Source organism: Podarcis pityusensis (assembly GCF_964106645.2).
Source record: "Podarcis pityusensis genome assembly, chromosome: 3".
In the NCBI taxonomy this organism is placed as follows: Eukaryota; Metazoa; Chordata; class Lepidosauria; order Squamata; family Lacertidae; genus Podarcis; species Podarcis pityusensis.
Genome location: NC_138026.1, coordinates 574,010 through 595,918, shown reverse-complemented (window position 1 = coordinate 595,918; position 21,909 = coordinate 574,010). Strand labels below are relative to the sequence as shown.

At 40.2% G+C, this 21,909-nt stretch overlaps 1 protein-coding gene across 1 annotated transcript in view; it reads left to right on the top strand.

The window, feature by feature from the left end:
- The window catches only part of KPNA3 (karyopherin subunit alpha 3), a 32,212-nt gene extending 11,988 nt beyond the window's left edge, over positions 1-20,224 (top strand). Inside the window, exons 3-17 of the mRNA XM_080997424.1 lie at positions 2,430-2,519; positions 3,931-3,960; positions 4,049-4,101; positions 4,196-4,291; positions 5,185-5,270; positions 6,603-6,689; positions 7,027-7,196; positions 8,998-9,042; positions 11,499-11,630; positions 12,632-12,760; positions 14,147-14,251; positions 14,355-14,426; positions 14,512-14,674; positions 16,385-16,479; positions 17,575-20,224. Coding sequence (XP_080853550.1) covers positions 2,430-2,519; positions 3,931-3,960; positions 4,049-4,101; positions 4,196-4,291; positions 5,185-5,270; positions 6,603-6,689; positions 7,027-7,196; positions 8,998-9,042; positions 11,499-11,630; positions 12,632-12,760; positions 14,147-14,251; positions 14,355-14,426; positions 14,512-14,674; positions 16,385-16,479; positions 17,575-17,673 — 1,452 coding nt within the window. The 3' untranslated portion in view covers positions 17,674-20,224. The remainder of the gene's footprint in view (positions 1-2,429; positions 2,520-3,930; positions 3,961-4,048; positions 4,102-4,195; positions 4,292-5,184; positions 5,271-6,602; positions 6,690-7,026; positions 7,197-8,997; positions 9,043-11,498; positions 11,631-12,631; positions 12,761-14,146; positions 14,252-14,354; positions 14,427-14,511; positions 14,675-16,384; positions 16,480-17,574) is intronic.
- The last annotated feature ends 1,685 nt before the right edge of the window (positions 20,225-21,909 follow it).

Below are 21,909 nucleotides of genomic sequence, written 5' to 3'. Positions count from 1 at the left end.
GAGTCCAACCCCCTGCCAAGCAGGAAACACCATCAGAGCACTCCTGACATATGGTTGTCAAGCCTCTGCTTAAAGACCTCCAAAGAAGGAGACTCCACCACACTCCTTGGCAGCAAATTCCACTGTCAAACAGCTCTCACTGTCAGGAAGTTCTTCCTAATGTTTAGGTGGAGTCTTCTTTCTTGTAGTTTGGATCCATTGCTCCGTGTCCGCTTCTCTGGAGCAGCAGAAAACAACCTTTCTCCCTCCTCTATGTGACATCCTTTTATATATTTGAACATGGCTATCATATCACCCCTTAACCTCCTCTTCTCCAGGCTAAACATGCCCAGCTCCCTTAGCCGTTCCTCAGAAGGCATCGTTTCCAGGCCTTTGACCATTTTGGTTGCCCTCCTCTGGACACGTTCCAGTTTGTCAGTGTCCTTCTTGAACTGTGGTGCCCAGAACTGGACACAGTACTCCAGGTGAGGTCTGACCAGAGCAGAATACAGTGGCACTATTACTTCCCTTGATCTAGATGCTATACTCCTATTGATGCAGCCCAGAATTGCATTGGCATTTTTAGCTGCCGCGGAGGAGGGAAGCCACGCCTCCAGTGGGGAAGGGGTGCAGGGCTTGGAGGATGCAAGGGAGAGCCACAGCACCGAGCATGAACAAAGCGGAGGGGGAGGCTGGTACCCCTCTGCCCACGCCCTCTTTGTGCAGTAGGTTTACACGCAGAGAGGGGAGGCATAGCATGGGGGTCAAAAGACTACTCTGCTGGGGTAGAGGACCACCCACTCCCAGATTCTGTTAGCGACTGAGCAGACAAGGAATTGAGTCGATCTGCATTGTGAACGTTTTGGACAGATAATAAAGCCTTGAAGAGACCAATGGGGAGTCTTGCCTGTTTGCTCTTGAGCAACCACGCCGGCACACATAACAACCTCCATACACATCTCCTAGTCTTGCACCCCGAGGAGGTCACTTCAGTGTTGCTAACACAGCAGTTTGACTTCACCCCCAAAGGTGCACTCCATTGTCTCTCAAGACAAACGGATGCCAACAAGTTGACCAGTTAGTTGGATTCTATTGATTTAGGACTCATTTGAGACCAAAGTTTTCTTTCCCACTATACTTCATAAATTAACAAAGTAGTACTGAAAATCTCTCTCACCAATCTTTATTGCTCTGTATAGCTATTTCAGTTTAGTGTAAAAATACTATTGACTGCACTACCTATTTTGGTCTCATACAAATTGTTTACATTTTTTCTTTATATCCATGTATATATTTGTATTTGACAGTACAGTCCTATACATTTTGCTCAGAAGTAAGTCCCATTGAGTTTAGTGCTACCTTCTCCCAGGTAAGTGTGTATGGGCAGCCTGAGCGTACGCATCTGACAATGTGGGTAGACTCGTAATCTGGTGAACCTGGTTCATGTCTCCGCTCCTTCGCATGCAGCTGCTGGGTGACCTTGGGCCAGTCACACTTCCTTGAAGTCTCTCAGCCCCACTCACCTCACAGCGTGTTTGTTGTGGGGGAGGAGGGGAAAGGAGAATGTTAGCCACTTTGAGACTCCTTCGGGTAGTGATAAAGCGGGATATCAAATCCAAACTCCTCCTCCTCAATAACTCTGCTCATCTAGAAGGGCCCGCAGGATTCATTTGTGTATTTAAATGGATTTAATATATGGAGAAACAATTTACATTGTTACAATTAACAAATTATCAGTTGCAAGTGTCTCTCTGTTTATAGCCTGTTAGTAGCGGTCAACCTATTCTGAAAGAGGTTGCACTGCCCTTAAAGAACTGGGTTCAAAATCAGGGGTACGTATTGCGCCAGACTTCTCAGCTGAGGTCCAATAGGCGTCTCTGCCTTGGAGCAGCTTTTCTCCGCCTTGGTTCATATGCCAGTTTCAATGATGGGTGGATATGGTCTCGCCACAATCATGCATGCTCTTCCAACCTTACATTTAGATTATTGCAATGCACCATACAGCCCTGAAGCTACAGTTGGACCAAACCAGGGAGAAGCTCTTCTTGGTTGAGGCACCTCAGTTGTAGAATGCCCTTCTCAGAGAGGCCCACCTAGAATTTACCTTATACTCATTCTGGTGCCAGGTGAATACTGTTTTTAAGCGCTGGGGAAATTAAAAACAAAGCAAAAACCCTGTGATTTTACTCTTTTAAGATAATAATACTGCTTAAGTGTTGTGATTTTTTAAAAAAGTAATTTGATTTTATTGTGCTGGAAATGTTTGAGAGAGTGTGTTTTATGATACTACTATTTTATCATACTGTATTTCATTATATTCTACCGTTTTATGTTTGTGAGTTACTGTTACTGGTCAGTCCTATAATATTAACATGAGCATTTAAATAAATTAACAGACAAACAAACATTAAAGGCATTCAAATGCACTATCTTGGGTCTTTGTTCTTCAGAATAAAAGAGATGAACATCTTCTGAAAAAAAGAAATGTGCCCCAAGAAGAAAGTTTAGAAGATTCAGATGCTGATGCTGATTTCAAAGCAGTAAGACTGTATCTACATTGATGTGGCATTGATGTGTATGTGGGTCTGTGTGGAATATGTATGGTATATGGTATTTATGCATACATATATACATACATGCCTTTTTCCTGACGGGATTCAAGGCAGTTTACAGATAAAAATCATAGTCACTAAAAATAGAGGATACTGGCATTAAAAACAATTAAACACTGAGAGAATTAAAACTACGTACATATATAAAATTATTAAAACCATACAAATAATTAGAATTAAAACAGCACAGCACCAGCCCTTTCAGAAAAACCAGCCAGTTTCCAAAATCCTCTTGGAGCAATAAAAGCTTCCCTTGCACCTGTTGGATACATGGGGTTTGCATGACGATCTCCTCGTTGGGCAAACGTTGTGGGCGTGTCTAAAGTTGCAGCGAGCTCCTGGTGAGACTGGAAAAGGCAAGAGAGGCAGAGAGAGGGGTGGGCAAGGTCTTCAGGAACACTGTAGCTCTGCTCCACTCCCATGATGACAGCTGCCATGCTGTTGAGAATGAGGGTCTTGGGGAAGGAGAGTGTTACCTTGAGGAAGAGAAAGGCATTCCCTTCGAAGGGTAACTCATTCCTTGGGGAAGAACATCTATTCTCTCATGCTGAGCGTACTTCTCTGGTAGGTGCAGGGATTGTGCTAATGGGCAGTATGGTCCTTAGGAACATGAATAGCAGACTGCTTTCCCTCCACCTAGATAGCCTGGTGCATAGCGCTGGGAAGGAGTCAGTGGTCGTAGTGCATGTTGCACTAAACAACGGGGAAATATAGTCGCGTGGTCCTGGAAGCCAAATTTAGGTTGGTAGGTAGGATACCTCCAAGGTTCTTTCTCTGAAACGCTACCAGTTCCATGCACAGGGCCAGCTGAGACAGGCACATCTTTGTGGTTTCAGTGCATGGAGGAGACAATGGTGCCAGGAGGAGCAGTTTGGATTTGTTAGGCTGGGGAACATTCTGGGGCAAGACAGGCGTGTACAAAAGGGATGGTTTCCACCCAAACTGGAATAGAACCAGACTGTTGGCAATTAAAACCAAAACGGTCACAGAGCAGCTTTTAAACTGATTGAGGGGGGAAAGCAGACTCTCTGAGGCGATTCTGGTTTGAAACTATCCTCCCTCTGATGACATAACTGATGAAAATTTAAATGGGAGTACAGGGGCCCAGGGTAGTAATTGTGAGAGACCAAAACACTGCAAGTTAAAATGCAAGTGCCGAAGACACTTGAAGAGAGACAGACTGTATCCGAGTGTTTAGACACTATTGCTGGAAGCCGCTGAGCCAAGATAGTGAACTGGAGTGCTTGGTCTTAGAGGATGACACTGATATATTTTGCAGAGAACAGTTGATCTATAATAAGAATTGTAACTAAAATGAAAATTTGTCTTTTGTTTAAAGCAAAATGTAACACTAGAAGCTATATTACAGGTAAGTTGCTAAACAATATATTATTTCCTTCAGTTGGATTTGTTAATGCTTGACTCCTGAACTTACTGAAATCTATGTGGTGTTGCAGAATGCTACAAGTGACAACCCTATTATCCAACTAAGTGCTGTCCAAGCTGCAAGGTAGGCATCTATTTGTTTTTTGAGGACTAAAGTACAATGAATTCTGTCTTTCCCATCTTTTTTTTTATTCACCACCTTCACTTTAATTTTACAGAAAGCTATTATCAAGTGACAGAAATCCTCCTATTGATGACCTAATAAAATCTGGAATTTTACCAATATTGGTTAAATGTCTAGAAAGGGATGATAAGTAAGTAATGATTCCTTTTTCTCAGTACTTCCTCAGACATAATTTGAATGGTTATCAGCTGAGGGTTGCAGCTAGCTTGCAGTTTTGAACATTGTAACTGGGTATTTACTTTTGATATGCTTCAAACTCTACTGAAGCTTATGTCAACAGTCTGGTTAGGAGCAAGTTCTACAAAGTGTCTTGCAGGTCTGACATAGTCATTCTAGAAGACTGTGTACAAGTTGTGATCCTCCAGGCCAGACACAGCCCACAATCCATATATTTTGACCTGCCCAGTACTTAAGAACCCTCCTCTGTGTGCATTCTTCCCCTTCCCCACTGTCCAGAAGGCACATGAGGACTGTTTTCAGATTCTAACCTGGGGAAGGGTTCCTCATATTAGCCCAGTCTTTGGGGCAGAAAAATCAAGCCCCCCCACCTTTTAAAGTCTCTTGAGCTTTGGCTTTTTCCTTCACACTTTTCCTTCTTGTTTTTGTAGAGCACCACTCTTCTATCCTTATTCAGGGGTTGTTCTTTTGTATTATTGTGACTGAATACTTAGCTTTGGAAGTCTGATGTGAATGTATTGTGCCAGTTTATTCTGTACTAGGGTATTCTGGTGAGGTAACTATCAAAGAAAATTCGTGTCACAAGTTCTGTATGTGTTGATGTTATGCAAAAAATCTTGATAGAAGGACTCAGAAACAATAGTTCAATGTTGGATCGCATTTTCTACCTTTATTTCAAGGAAGTTGTAGCAGGCATAAGAGGTAGAAATACATAATGGCATCTGATTACAGTATATTGAATTACTATTTCAATAGAAATTTGGCATGTACTTTTCTGCTGGTATTTTTTTGTGAGTTGCAAATATTACTGCTATTCTGGTGTTTTTGTTTTTTGTTTTTTAACAGTCCTTCCTTACAGTTTGAGGCTGCATGGGCCCTGACCAACATAGCTTCAGGCACTTCTGCACAGACTCAAGCTGTTGTACAGTCGAGTAAGTGCTCTAAGTGTTTAGCTTTGGGAGTGGGTGCATTTTGCAATTGAAGATACACATATAACTTCATCTTCATAGAATCATAGAATTGTAGAGTTGGAAGGGACCCCAAGGCTTAGCAAGCCTAACCTCCACATAGGGTCGTTTTGCAGCCTGGGGTTGCTGACAGATACAGCTTTCTCAAAAGAGCCCTGGGTGGCATCTGTAGCACAAAGGACCCTTTACTGCTGAGGCTGATACATCCCCTCCAGGCAGAGGTCATTCTGCCACAGTCACCCATGTTCTAAATTGGACTACTGGCATGTGTTGCACATGGGGTTGTCTTTGAAGAGTTCTTCCTTGTAAAACTTTTGTTAGTCCAGAATAGAGCTGTTAGGCTCTACAAATGGGTATGTATCACAACAACAACAACTGCACTGGCTGTCAGTTTGTTTCTGAACAAAAATTCAAATATTACCCTGGAGACCTTAAAGAAAGCCACCTGGCTGTGCATTGAGATCATCTAGTAGACATTTCTCCTGCCTTTTGAGATTAGGTGGTATCAACCTAATGCCACCTGATGCCAACTTTATTGTTCATTTCCAGAAGAAGACCTTTTAATTTTCCAAGACTTATACAGTCCTGGTTGTTTTTTATCTTGCTTCTTTGTGCTTCTGTTGTGCTGCTTTAAGTTGTTTTATTTTCATTTTTTGTATCCTGTGATTGCTCTCCACTCTAGCTTTTCCATTCTGGAATACATGAAGCATTGCTGAGAGTAGCAGGCCTCGTTTTGCCCATGGCAATAGTCTTAGGGATGGCTAGTTAAATCTCTTTATTGAGGCCTGCTGTAAGGTCAAGCAAGCGAGTAGGTGAAACCAGCTTTTACAGACCATGCTGTACCTCAGACATCCCTTGCAATGTGGGAGATGGAGAAGGGAGGCACTGATTCTGAAAGAAGTTTCTACTAGTTGAAGCCCACATGTTTCCAATACTTAAAACTGTTCTTCCACAGTTGGCTTTTGAAGGGGGACATAATAATTTGAAGGGGGTGGATAGGCCCTTTGACAAAATATACACAGATCTTTGTAATGTGAGAAGACAATTTTAACTTTCTTGATGCTAAATAAAGCCTCCACGTTACTTCAAATTTTTATTTAGAATGTGAATGTCAATATCAATATCTTCTTTCTGTCTGAAAAAATTAATTATGCAAAGGTGCATTTCCAATTTAATTTTGAACAAACATAGAATAATTTCCTGAAATATTAACAGTATAACTCAGTTATGTGAAATTTATCTATTAAAAGAGCTGCATTTTATCATTTCAATGAATCCAGTTTTCTGCTGTTATAGATGCAGTACCTCTCTTCTTAAGACTGCTGCATTCACCGCATCAAAATGTTTGTGAACAAGCTGTTTGGGCCCTTGGAAACATTATTGGTAAGTGTTAACTATATTTCTAGAAAAGAAATCACAGGCATTGAAGGCTTTAAAATCATACATTGACATTACCCCATAAAACTATGTTTCCTCTTAAGTTCTCTGAATAGTCCAGTTGATTTAAATAAGAAAACATCCTCAGTTTGGAAAACTTAGATGAAGTTATTCTACAACAAATTGTGTTCTTCAAATTTCCATTGAACCGTAACTTTTGTAGTGTTCGTATGTTACCAGTGGGGGAAACATAGCGCATCAAGACCCCAACATAAGTCACTGCATACATTTCAAGGTTTCTCCATCATGAATGTAATTTTTTGTGAAATTTTCACTTTTGTAGGTGATGGTCCTCAGTGTAGAGATTATGTCATATCACTGGGAGTTGTCAAACCGCTTCTATCCTTCATCAACCCCTCCATTCCCATCACTTTCCTCCGGAACGTCACATGGGTCATTGTAAATCTCTGCAGGAATAAGGATCCCCCACCACCTATGGAGACAGTGCAGGAGGTAAATAAAAAATTACAACTAAGTATTGTTCCACCTCAGCTTCACTGCAAGTCAGTTTTCCCATGATGGCATATGTACTGTGTGCACTTTCTTAATGCATATTTATTTGTATCTCATTCCACTTACTAGTTATTAATTATGGCGGTATCTGAGGCATTTACCTTCCTTCTTGATTTGAAGTCAGAATCTAACTTCAGCAGCTAAACAGTACAGACTAACGAGGCATGTAGTCTTCAAAGAGACAAGAGACCTTGCAGGGAACCACTTATTTAAATAAAAGATGGTTACAGCCTAAAGCACAAGCAGCGATAACTTACATGAGAATCCTTTAGTCAGTGGGATGTGTATCTTATGTAAGAATATATAGGATTATGGGCAAAGTCAACAATCTTTAAAATGAAGCCGTTTCATGGAGCCGTGAGTGTGAGAGAAGTCGCCTTCATTCCTCCCAGAAATGCTGGGATGCAGGTGTAGTGCCTTCCCTGTGGGTTATTCTTGTGATAAAATTCACTATTCCCCAAGCTGCTCTCCTCCTCACAGGAAGAAGATACAGGGAATCTATGTCTCTTCATGTGTGAGTGGGAAAATAAGGTGGCAGTTCTTATTTTAGTTAGATAGATCAGCCTACCTGCCTGCCTGCCTACAGGAAAGGATCAAATATTGTCACAACTGTTCCAAACAAATTCACAGTCCTGTGCAGCTGCTTTTTAATTAAAAAAAACACCCAAACAAACTGCTGAAAGACTGATGGCATCTATAATATGATAGAGGGAGTGATTTAACACTACCTCTGCTTTCCCATGTAGTGGATTCTGTGGCTTAGTGGTAACATCTACATTCAGGAATAATGTGAGATGCCAGAATGTTAGCTTTGTACCTCTGGGCTCAAATAGGGAACAAAACAGATTTATGGTGCAGTCTTAACCATGTCTACTCAGAAGCAAGTCCTATTTAATTCAGTGAGGCATACTCCCAGGTAAGTGGGTTTAGGATTGTAGCTTTAGTCCTGCATCACAGGGGGTTGGACTAGATGACCCTTGGTGTACCTTCCAACTCAACAATTCTGTGACTTGACTAAGAGTGGAATTCATATTGCATGCCGCAGTAAAGCAAGTGTCTCATAGCGCAAGCATTTCTGCTTGCTAAGAGCAAACCATCTCCTTCCTGCATGCTATTCTGAGGGTTCTCCTGCCTCCCCAGATCCAATTAGGAGGGTGAAGGGGGAAGAAACGGGGGAAAGCCACATTATCCCAAGGGGGCTTGTGCTGGCTTCCACTGGGGCAACCATATTTTTATCTCCAGCCCTAAATTTCACTACTGCTCTCAGAAAAGTTCACAATATGTAGTTAACTGAAAAACAACATATATAAAAACCATAAAAGTTTATGCATAAAGGAGAAGCACTGACTGTGGGCCAGAAATGTGTTAGCCATTGGCAAACTGGTTGATAAATGTAAATTTTCAATATTATATATGTGAGTTTGCACTCTTTCTTTCTCATAACTTCCTTGTAAAATGAAATTTCTATAGACTTATTTTTACATGATTGAAGCCAGGTATTAAAACTGTGTAAAATGTAGGGCATCAGCTGATTAAGAAACACTTGTTACTGCAGTAAGTAATTGACAGTGTAATCCTGTGCATGTTTATTCAGATGTAAGTCCCGCAGCGCTCAGTGGGGCTTACTCCCAGAAAAATGTGCATAGGATTGTAACCACAGATTTGCTTGAGGTTTTATCCACAGTGTGTTTTGGCTTTTCTTAGTATTAATGACCCATTATAATAAACTTATCTTTATCAGATCTTGCCAGCCTTGTGTGTTCTCATATACCATACAGACATAAATGTAAGTAAATGCTGAAATACCTTCTTCTCCAATCTAAGGTTTCCTTTTAGTATTTGAGAGTTTTCTTACTTAAATTTTGTTTGCATTGTGCCATACAGTAGCTTCTTTGCCTAGAGAGTCTTTCCCCAACTTGGTGTGCTCTAGATGTCTTAGACTACTATGACCAGGGATGATGGGAGGGTAATTTCATGAAAATGTCAACTTACAGCCCCAGTCTTCATTTCCATATATAGTTAACATGCTCTATATCACTTGAAATATAATTTTACAAAGTTTCATTATTTGGCTAGTTTTTCAAAACGGCATTTTACACATGAGTAAACTAACCAGAAGTATTACATGCAAGGTGACTCAGGGGTGGGGAAATCTTTTTGGTCACTTCCATTTAGTCACTTGCATATGCACGGAGCTCTCTGAAGCCTCGTGAGAGCCTTCCAGAGTCTGATAAGCAAGGTAGAGTGGTTGAAAGCTTTTTGCACTGGGTAAACTCTACACAAAAAGAGCTTTAAAAGTCTTCCATGTGTTTAATTTGTGTGATTTCAACTAGCTGGCTATGAACCACGTAAAGTTGAAATGGTGCAAGTTATGTGCATGTAAGCTGTGAGTTAACCTTAAACTTTTTTTTACTATTTAATTTGGCTGCCATTTTATAAACACTTAGAGGAGAGAAATTGCTCTCTAGCACCCTGGGCCTTTCATTCAAATAGACAGATAAAGAATTGTGCTGTTAAATGTTTGTTGTTAACAGAACAAGTACAGTTTACGCTTTGTTTAATCACAATGCATATTTTGCTAGTTCTTTTTTTAAAAAAAAATCAGTACTAAAAAGATTTTTGTCTTACGTATATCACAAACTGACATTACAAACCACAAGGTTGGTGTTGTTCCCAGTTTATCTGGAAACTTAGTTCTTGTAAGACAGATGACTTGCCTGAGAATCTTAAAATAAAAAAATATATATTGTGTGTTCAACCTGGTTTCATCTCTTTTGATTGATCTGTAGTTCATAAAAACAGTCTGAACTTAGAGAGACATTGTTCACAATTGGAGAAAGCTCCAAGATTGCCATATAGTTTAAATTTCAGGCTTCTTAAAACTGATGTGAGTGGGAATGTACCTGTATATATTCAATGTTGCTTGTAATTAGGGGGGTCAAACCTCCTTCCTGAGACTCTTATTTCTCCTCAATCATGATATGGCATCCAAAACTGCTGTTACCAGTGTGTTCTAACATACCAAATTTAATTCTTAATACTTTTTATTAAATTGTTCAGATGTTATTTTCCACATTTATGCCCCACATTACTGACAAATGCTCGGGGTGGCTTACAGTCTTGTTTACAATAATATATATAACGTGTGTGTGTGTAAATATATAAACAGAAGATGGCACTTAGACAAATACAGTGGTACCTCTGGATGCGAACGGGATCAGTTCCAGAGCCCCGTTCACATCCTGAAGCGAATGCAACCCGCATCTGCCCGTGCGTGGGTCGCGATTCGCTGCTTCCGCGCATGCGAGTGATGTAATTTTGAGCGTCTGCGCATGCACGAGCGGCGAAACCCGGAAGTAACACGTTCCGTTACTTCCAGGTCGCTGCGGAGCATAACCTGAAAACGCTCAACCCAAAGGTACTTCAACCCGAGGTAGGACTGTATAAGGAGATAGGAGTGTGGGTACACGCAGTCAATAAGAGGCTAGGCCCCCCCAATGAGATGCTTTTGTTGATATACCATGAGTTCAAAAGTGGTTAGTGCACAATCTCATGCTATTTCTACGGTGCTGGTTAGATTCCTGCATCCTATTGCAACATTGTTCTGCACTGGTTTTATCTGAATGTCTGTTTAATCCAGAGCTTTTACGTTAGAAATACATCTTCTGGTCACTTTGGGGGGCAGCTAACTTGCCCTTAGGGCTGTTGGCACTGTTTCATTTTGGTGCTAAAAGAAGACCTAAGAAAAAATCAATTCCTAAGATCATGCTGATATCATTGCTAATCTTTGTGCCGACAGCACCATCTACAGTGGTACCTCGGTATTCAAACATAATCTGTTCTGGAAGACTGTTCGAGTTCCAAAATGTTTGAAAACCGAGACGCAAAGGGCGGTCTGCAAATTTAATAGAGAAAATTGAGGGAAAATAATTTATACACTCAGCAGAAGCCATTTGACTTCTGAGGTGCATTCAAAAACGGATGCATTTACTTCTGGGTTTACGGCGTTTGAAAACCGAAACATTTGTCAACAGAGATGTTAAAAAACCGAGGTACCACGGTACCTTGTTTTCAGAATAAATTATAAACAGTGTGGAGAAAACACAAGAAAACAATTTGAACATACAGAATTCTCTTTCACAGCATGTCATTCATTTCAGACATGTTGTGTAGGGGGGGTCAATCCCATTTGGGTGTCTATTGCAATCTTACATTGACAAAGGAAACTTCCCTTCTCTGCAGATCCTTGTGGACACTGTTTGGGCTTTGTCCTACCTAACAGATGGTGGTAATGAGCAAATTCAGATGGTGATAGATTCTGGTGTGGTACCTTTCCTAGTTCCCCTGCTGAGCCACCAGGAGGTAAAAGTTCAGGTAATCATTTTTTGGATGAATTTTATTATAACTGAAATTATCTCCTCTGCATTGTCCAAACCTGATCAGCTTTGTTGTTGTACATAAAAACTAAAGTCAATAATTCAAATGTTAAATCCATTTATTTAAAGACACTTAGACAATGCTTTTAAATTATTCATATGGTCTCTTAAAGTTTCATTAAAAATAGGACAATTTATATTTCTTTTTAAATGTAACCCATGTTTCACTCCACTAGGCTTTATTAAAGCTTAGCTATTGTAATGAACTTATTCTGTTGCTTCAAAGCTGAATGTTTATAGTGTATGTCTCAGACAGAGGAAGGAGATGATCAATCCAGACAAGGTATCCTCATGGCATAGCTGTTTTGAGGTGTGAAATGAAGGATTTACATAGAAAAGGATGAGGGACAGTAAACTGAAACTGAATCCTGGCAGGACAGAGTCCTATGAGTTCGGTGGTTCCTGGAGTTGGGCAATATGCCTGTTCTGGGTGAGGTTGTCCTCCATCCTGCAGCCCTAGTTAGGCCTGCCATGCTTCCCCATTTGACCCAAGCCACAACCACCTGCCATACACCTGGCACCTTAGATAATGCCCAGTGTGGGGCAGGTGAAGCCCTGACTTTTCTGAAAGTGGGTTTGCAGGTTGCAGAGCTCTATGTTTCAATGGACTGTGCATAGGGCTTTGCAAGACCTCATGCTGAGCCGCTTGCAAAACACTCTGCAAGACCAGGGCAGGCAAAAAGGGGTCATTTGATGTCAGGTGATTGACGGGGGACGGTTCTGCCTGCCGGTTGGAAGTCCTCTTGGCTGTGCCACACTATCATTAGTGGCAATCAGAATGCATCCCCTATTTGTTTTTAATTTAAAACAAATACACTTTTAAAAATCTTACACTTTGGGTGAATTCAAATTTTAACCCATATGAACTAACCTAGGGAATGAAGCCTGGACCTCGTAAGGCCATCAAAGATTTTACTAATATTTTTTCTTCAAATGTAGACGGCAGCACTAAGAGCAGTTGGCAACATAGTAACTGGTACTGATGAACAGACACAAGTTGTTCTCAACTGTGATGTCCTCTCCCATTTCCCAAATCTTCTGACACATCCAAAAGAGAAAATAAACAAGGTGAGTACTCATTGAATTTTTTCTATGATCTGTTCTTTAGCTTAACAGAACAAGCAGTCTCAGCTTTTGCACTGAACAGGAAAAATTTCTCCTTTTCCGAAGAAGAATTTAAATGTTTACTCTGCCCCAGTGCTCCTTGAAAATACATTGTGAAGGGCGGTATAGAAATGCCATCAATAAAGAAATAAGGGATCTAAAAAATGCCAAAGAAAATGTTTCCCTCATTCTACTTTATATTCCATTAATGCACTTTTAATTAGTACGTAGTTGAGTGCTCCCATGAAGTATCATTGTTTGTTTCTGCCATAGCAACTAACTTCTGGAAGGAATTGACTGTGCAGATCCCATTTTGTACACCAGCACTGGAGCAGTGTAAACCTTGAAATCCTTCTTAAGAACTGGGATTAAGCTTCTCAGTGGTAAAGAATTCCAGATATCCCTTTAAGGAAAGCTCATGGTACTCTGATAACTTTTCTTTCTATGTTAAAAATGGATGCAGCTGCTTCAGAGGCCAGAGGATATGGCTCTGTTTTAGTTGATTTCACAGAGTCCTCTGTTCCTTTTATCTCTTTTTTACTTCTCATTACTTCCATTTCTCTCAATGCAGACTCATTAACTTTTTATTTGTTACTTGAGGCAGTCTGGGAAAACAAATGTCTGATACCAAGTCATTTGGGTTTTTATGTGTGGTTAATATACACTCAAATATTTCAATCCATTTCACACCCTGAAGCTTGCTTTCCAAGAAGCTGTTACAGGTTCACTCATTCCCTGCTTTGGGAACATGTCTTCACGTACTTCTTCCACGCTCCTCTCATGAAGTGAAGAAGTGAACACTCAGACTGGTTGGTCAGTGCTTCTTCAATGCTTTGAAACAGGACCCATCTGTAAGCTTCCTCCACCTTTGGAGGACCACTTCTACAGTCACTCCACCTTTTGAAAGGCAACACCTTCCCTCTTGCCAAAGCACATCCTGACTCACAGTCTACCACAGTTACCTCACTAACTACACCCCCCACCCCACCCAAATTCTGTCTTAAATTTACAACAGATTATACAATATGCACAATTTATCCCATCCTATTCTATTCCCACAACTCATGAACATCCATAAATGCCCCATCCATCCAGCTTTTATTAACAAATTTCCAGAAGAAAAGTATCAGTTGCTTGAAATCTCATTTTGTCACCATGCAATGTTTCTATCTGGAAACAGGCTGAAATTAAAAGTTTAAAAGCATGTTGATAAATCATGGTTTTTTTATGTTGAAGATTCTATGTTTAATCCCTTCTATCTCCAGTTAAAAATGTCAAGTTAGCAGGCATTGGTAAATGTCTCTGTCTAAGACAACTTCACATGCAGGGTTTTGTTTTGTTTTATTTCAGGAAGCAGTTTGGTTCCTTTCCAATATCACTGCAGGAAATCAGCAACAAGTTCAAGCTGTAATAGATGCTGGACTTATCCCTATGATCATTCACCAGCTGGCTAAGGTCAGTTAAATGCTGAATCTGGCTGTTTCTCATATTTTTGTTGCAAGATTGTATGTCTACATATATTACTTTGCTACTTTAAAGCACCTTTTATATCCTTTAGGGAGACTTTGGCACACAAAAGGAAGCTGCTTGGGCAATCAGCAACTTAACAATAAGTGGTAGAAAAGATCAGGTATGTGTCTCAAGTAGTCAAATCAGTAACCAAATTAGAACCATTTATAAGGAAGAAATTAATCATAAGTATCTCTTCTGTTTAGGTTGAATACCTTGTGCAACAGAATGTGATCCCACCATTCTGTAATTTGTTGTCAGTCAAAGATTCTCAAGTGGTTCAGGTGGTTCTGGATGGGCTGAAAAACATTCTAATAATGGCTGGTGATGAAGCAAGCACAATAGCAGAAATTATAGAAGAATGTGGAGGTAAGATGTGATTTGGTAAAATGCGATATGCACCTCCAAACAGAGTGTGTTTGGGGTGTGTTTGGTCTTAAGAGAACAGCATTGATAAAGTTGGTGCAACAGAAACGTGGTGGAATAGAGAGAACCAGTGGGGCATTGTTATTTCTGGATACTAGCTCTACAGGAAGTACATTTGAGAAGATTACAGACACAATAGCCAGGAGTCCTGAACTAAAGTATTACCATTCAGGTTAGCAGTTAGTATAATAATAATAATAATAATAATAATAATACCTCACCCATCTGGCTGGGTTTCAGTGTAATGCACCTGAGACAGGGCTAGCAGCTGCCCTGCTACAGAAACTGCAGCCAGTTGCACTGGCCAGTAGAGCAATATCAGAAACTGAAATGGGATATGCACAGATTGAAAAAGAACTGTTGACTGTAGTGTTCAGAATGGAATGCTTCCGTCAACTTACGTTTGGCCAGACAGTGCACGTCCAATTGGATCATAAGCCACTGGAAACCACTGTACAGAAGCCATTGTTGAGCACCCCAAAAAGGCTTTGGCACATGTTAATGCAGGGACAAAATTAGGATGTGCACATCCAGTATCACCCAGGCAAAGATCTTGTACTTGCAGACATTCCTGCACAATTGCACTTAGACATAATGAAAAGGGTACACTTCTCACACATAGGAATTGAAAGCTCTCTCTGAAGCGCAAGGGAATGTGCATATTGGCCTGGCATGAATGCCTAGCTGTCCAGCTCAAGGGAAGTCATAGTACCACCCTACAATTCCACCTGGAGTCCTGTGTCCAGTTCAGGGCACCACTGTTTAAGAACAATATGGACAAGCTGGAATGTGCACAGAGGAGTTAGACCATGATGACCAAGGGTCTGGAAACCAAGCCTTATGAGGATCAGACTCAGTTGGGGGAGTTGGGCATATTTAGCTCAGAGAAGAGAAGGCTAAGAGGTAACATGAAAGCCATCTTCCAATATCTAAAGGTCTGTCACATGGAAGATGGAGCAAGCTTGTTTTCTGCTGCTCCAGAATGTAGGACCTGAACCAATCGCTTCAAGTTATAAGAAAGGAGATTCTGACTCAACATCAGGAAGGACTTTCTAACAGTAAGGGCTGTTAGACAGTGGAACAGTCTCCCTTGGGAGGTTGTGGACTCTCCTTCCTTGGAGGTTTTTAAACAGAGGTTGGATGGCCATCTGTCATGGAAGCTTGAGCTGAGATTCCTGCATTGCAGGGGGATGAACTAGATCAGGGGTCGGCAACCTAAGGCTCATGGACCCCCGCTGCCCGCTCGGTCGGCTCACGTGCGCCGTGCTAAACCAGCGCAGAGCAGAGTGGGGACCACCTTCCGGGACGCTGGCCAGCTTCCCATTGGCTGCAGGAACTTCCTGCAGCCAATGGGAAGCTGCACATGCCTCCTCCGCACCAGAAGGAGCGTCAGAAATAGCGTTTGCGCGCGCGCGCGCACACACACACACTCCGGCCCACCATGGCATCTGCGGGACCGTGAACCAGCCCAAGCCACAAAAACTTTGCTGACCCCTGAACTAGATGACCCTCATGGTCTCTTCCAACTCTACATTTCTGTGATTCCATGCCACCAGCTGTCTTCATTCCACTGGCAGACAGACTTAATTGGGTTACAGCTTGCAATTTCTTAATTTATTAAACTTGTCATTTTTCTTGCTTCTCTTTGACCAGGCTTGGAGAAAATTGAAGCACTGCAACAACATGAGAATGAAGACATTTATAAGCTAGCATTTGAAATAATAGATCAGTATTTCTCTGGTGATGAAGTAAGTACCTCTGACTTCTAAAATGTAACAGCAGTAAGTGGCTGCTTTGAGTACTCTGCAGAAATATTGGTGTGGGCCAATGTAAAATGCTCTGAAAAACCACTTTTTCCCTGTACACCGGGGGCACAGTTTCCATTCCGTGTTCTATTCCAGCCAGTGTTACATCTGTGCAGTACTTCATATTACCAGCAAAACAGAAACGTGCTGGCTTGTTAAAACAGGATGCAGCAGCTTCTGCTGAGGTTCCTAAGATATGCATTACTTGCAACTGAGATAGGTGCTCTGCACATAGTTTACAGCAGCACCTGAGGATGGAGATTTTGAAAACTTTAAAATGTTGTGGAACAAATACTCACATATGCATGCTGGGTAATGCTGGAAGACTACCCTTAACACCCTCTCTTCTGCATGCTCAATGCTGCAATCTGTAATTCACTTCAGTTTGGAGGACCAATTTAGTAATAGTCATGTACACAGTACAGTAAGCATGAAATAAAAGTGCTGGAAATAAGTAATATTCCATGTCATGTAGCACCCCAATGTATGTGTGTGTGTAAATAGCTTACTTGCCTCTCCTTGCCCTCAGCACAGCCTCTAGATACAACAACTCCCCACCCCAATAACTTACAAATAATTTACTTTGCTAAACAAAGACAAAATGATACTCTAGCTTTCTCAAAGCCTCAAGTTGGTTTCAGGACATCACTTGATGTATTTATTTGAGGAATTAGTAGCTATCTTCATGCATTATTAATAACAGTTAAGTTACTATTTGAGGTGAGCTGCAGGGTCTAGTAGTGTGTTAGGTCCATCACCAACTCATTGTCAGGAGCAAGCCATCCCAGTGTAATTATTGGCATTCAAATAGAGTTCCGAGGGATTGCCACCAGCTCAATGCCCCAGGAGATTGCTCATAAGAGCAGCAGATTTCAAAATGTCTCAACTTTTGTAACATGTCCAAGCCTTCTGTATGCATGGTGTGCATTTTTGATACCTGCTCTTGTACTGTTGGGCGGAATATGTTGTCTGTGAGTGGGGGCTATTTATAAGGTGAACAATGAAATCCCATGGTATGCACTTTCTTTGCTTTTGTAGATTGATGAAGATCCCAGCCTCATTCCTGAGGCAACACAAGGAGGTACTTACAATTTTGATCCAACGGCCAATCTTCAAACAAAAGAATTTAATTTTTAAGTTCCATACAATGCAGCTTTTCTATTCCACACCTGTAAAATGTACCACCTGATGGTTGCCGTTGAAAAAAGGACTCCAAGCATATGCCTCTTTGTCTGATGCTTCTAAAGCAAGTTGTATCTCCGTCACTTCGCCGTTGCCAAAAGTAACTCTCACACGGACCATGAATGCATATGCATGATCTCATAAACTGTTCAGAGTTGTTGTTTTTTAACAACCCGTGCTACCTTTCCTCTCTTGTTTTTGCCTTTTTTTTGCCCCTGGTGCCACAAGCTGACAACTGCAGTCTGCAGTTTTAAGAATATCCCTTTGTGGTGGCGGCTCATTGGCTTTCCACAGAAGAGTAGCTTTCTTTCTAAAATAGTGCACTGTGGATCAAGACTCTTTAGTATGATGCTGACATTTTGGAAGACTTCCAAGAGGCCCTGTTTATTTTTTAAGCCTCTACTGTTGTCCTCTACAAACATATTTTCATATATTTAATGTGGAAGAATAAACAAAGAAAACGCAAGTCAAATTATTTTCATTGGTGAAACTGAAATTTTAAAAGAACTTGGTAATTGATTAGTGTAAAAACAGACTACGTATATCAGTAATTGTGTTCATTACTGCCTTAGAAGCTTGGGTTTGAAGAATGAAGTTTGCATTTGGACTAGTAAAACATGACCAGTATACCTAATTTTTGAGAACAGCAAGCTGTACTTGACCACTCTTCAGCCTGTGTGTTCCTGCTGTTTTGGAAATAATGAAAATGCTGTGCATGGTATTTTACCTGAGCTACAATCTGTTACGGACTTGAACTTTGTTTTAAGTTGAAAGCAAGAATTCCATATTAAAGAAACAAAGCTACCCCAAATGAGCATTGGTTAGCAAGAATCTTGCTTTCATCTTTTAGTAGTCAATGCATTATTTTTGTTTTAAATTTATAACTGAATAATGTTGATTTATATTGGTTTAAACTGTGGAGCTTTCATGTTTACTGTAATTTAGTCTTAAACTATTTTTTTACTTACCAGTGCTTATGATGATGTGGTTGGCAACAAACTAGCAACTATTTTAGGAGCATCATAAAAGCTTCATTCTTGGAGTATTGGAAAAATAATAGAAAAATTAGTCTCTAAACCTATTCATATAGTTAAGATATGTATTAGTTGTGTGAGGCTTTGTGGAAGCTGCTACTATTCAGAAGAAGCGTAACATGCAGCTCACCATGAATAAATTTGCATAAGCTGGTAACATGGGAGATCATTAATATTGGGGTAATGTCCAGCCTGGCTTTTCAGAGGATCTGGGATTGCTGTGGGTAAAGATGAAATTTAAACTTTGTAACCTGTCACACAAACTGGTATTGTTGCTGTTGTTCACTGGATGTACTTTCCCCAATGCCTTGATGTGAAGGGATACTGAAAACGTAAAACTAATGTAGTTATTGGATGTGGGTTGTATTTACTGTGACGAAGATAAGGACAGATGCCATCACAAGCTTTGTTGATCAGCTGTTTTTCCACTGATGAGCAAAACATTGCAGGTGTTCATTCATTAAATCTATCTGCCAAGGTGGAGCCACTTTAAAGAGTGAGTTGTATTGTATCTTAAAATGATACAAGTATGTGTTTTAAACTGCAAGATTTTTACTTGCTAGATACTGTGTTTTAATACAGTGGTTTGGCCTCTATTTATAGGTTTTATAAATTTTAAAATCAATTTCTCTTTAAGGTGGCTCAGACTTTTCAACTCTTGTGCACATAAAATTGAGTTGAAGTTCATTGTGCCTTTTTTCTTTACCCAGACATTAAGTTCATTTGGTAACTGTGTCCTATATTAACACATTTTACTGGAATTGTGTTGTGCTTGCTAAAAACTAGACATTTCAAAATCAGAATTAGATTTGGTCATAGGTTTTGGAATTTCAAAGCAGGTATGCAGTTGATGATGTGAAAAAATGCCCATCATTTTATAGTATGCCTGTGTCCGCTGTCTTAGATGCTACACACAAAATGAGATAAATGATTTTTCACTACTGTGAAGACTGAGATGAACATAGGAAAACTTGTTTAAAGCAGTAACTTAGATTTTTCTCATTATTCTGTCACCTTATCAGCCCTTGTTTGGGATCCAACCATTTTAAAGTTAAAGGAAACAAATGCTTGAATCCAAAGATCCTGCTGTGCAAGAGGGGGAGATTTTTGCAGTTGTGCTGAGAGTTTCCTCCCATCTACTGATATAAGTGATATCAGAGTGTCAAGAGGCCTCCAGAACAGGAGGCACAGAAGGCTGCAGATGGAGGAAATGGTATCCCTTCTCTCTCTTACCCCACTTGCAGAGTTTCTTCCAGTCATGCCATGTATTAGGATCTTTGTATGCAAGCCAAAAGTATATTGCTGCACTTTTAAGTTTTCAGAAGTGGTTTAAAATTGCATTGTGTTATTTTTTTAACTCTCAGTTAATAGATTAAATTGTTACTTCAAAAGAGGCATCTAAATGTGTTCCTAATTTTGTATATGGGCTTAGGTTTTATAACCAATAAAAAGCTGCTATCAAATACTACAAACCTGTAAGACCTTATTTTGAAAACAGTGATGTGCTTTAAGTGGATTTGTAGGCTTACTTTTCTCTGACCATTTTCAAATGACAATATGTCCTCTAGTAACCTGAACTGACTTCTTAAAGCATTACCAAAAATAAAACAGTATTTACAATGGTCAACATAATATATAATAATTCTTTATTTTGAATATGCATCTAATTAAGAAGCTTTGTATTTAGCACATTGATATTCATGTACAAAAAGGTGTCATAACTTTTGTCTGATATCTTTGTTCTGTTAAAGAGTCTTCTGTTCGAAGGAAAAATACGGTGTCACATAGCAATTTGTGGTCATTGTCAAATTAATCAAGCCTCAGTTTGATTGTAAAATGACAATGGCAGTAATGCTTTTTTTAAAAAAGATATAGTACAGTTCTGAGTGTTGTCCTATTCTGTATGTGATAGGAAACTAATCTCAGGGAATATACTTGCAGTGTTCCACATATGCAGTAATCCAACACTAGTGTAATAGCATGACATATACACCTGCAACAGGGGTAAAAGACTATCAGAAGCCACTGGGGGTGGAAATTAGGGGATATATATGTAGCCACTGTATCTGACTAGACTGAAACTGCTTCTCAGCCAATCTGGTAAATTTCACAATTCTGGTGGCTGAAATGGAGCCCAGATAAGCTGTTGAAGTCAGATACGGGGTAGAGGTTTCCTGCACAACAAGCCCCCCAACATTACGTTTGCAACGATTATTAAGCTAATAACATTACTTGTATTTTGTAATGACATTTTTGAAATGTAAGTCACCCTGAATCCCAGCATAGATTAAATAAGATACATTAAATAAAATACTGATAAAATGATCCCAATGCTCAATGATAGACCATCTCCAGTTAGGAGTCAGGTAAGGTGACAGAGAGATGCTGATACTCTGGAGTGCTATTGCTAGTCAGATGATGCTTCCTCACTATTTTTGTATATTCATTCAAAGGTTTACATCCCACTTTTCACATAAGTATCAAAGCAGTGTGCAATAATAAACAGGATGTTTAATGTGGAATTGTCTTGCTTTGTTCATTCACTTTTTATAGCGCATTGTCAAATTGTCCTGTGTTTTTGCTAGGCTTCTTCTGTCTTTCTTGGGGTGCTTCCAGACAAAGCTTTAAATGTACCATCATCTTGCCTCCTTCACACAATTGTACGGCAGTCCAACGAACATAGTAAGCAAATTGTGATCTCTTGTGTGTGTTCTTATCTTTTTATCTTGCCACAGAAAATCCATTAAGGAAAAAAGAACGGAATAGCTGCACAATCTCTTGGCAGCTGTGAATAGGAAAATGTGCAAGTGAGGCACAGCAGGAGAAGTTATCCCTAGGGATGGTGGATAACCACTCCTTTCTATTGACTCTCATTTATTTCTGGTTTCACAGCCATCTCATGCTTTGCATGTCCTTTCCCATGAACTATCATCACTTAGCCTTAATTGTTTCCTGGAATGAGGGTTACTCAGTGTACACACTATTTAACTAGTGGGTTTCAATGAAAACAGCAGTGGTTACTTCCAAATACAGATGTGTAGAATGAACATTGCAGTCGTTAAGCCCTGTGCTACAGACACTGTTTCGTAATCTGCATTTCCCTTCTGTTACAGTAGAATTGTGTAACTAACAAGTAGGGGAAACTAAGGCTGCAAGT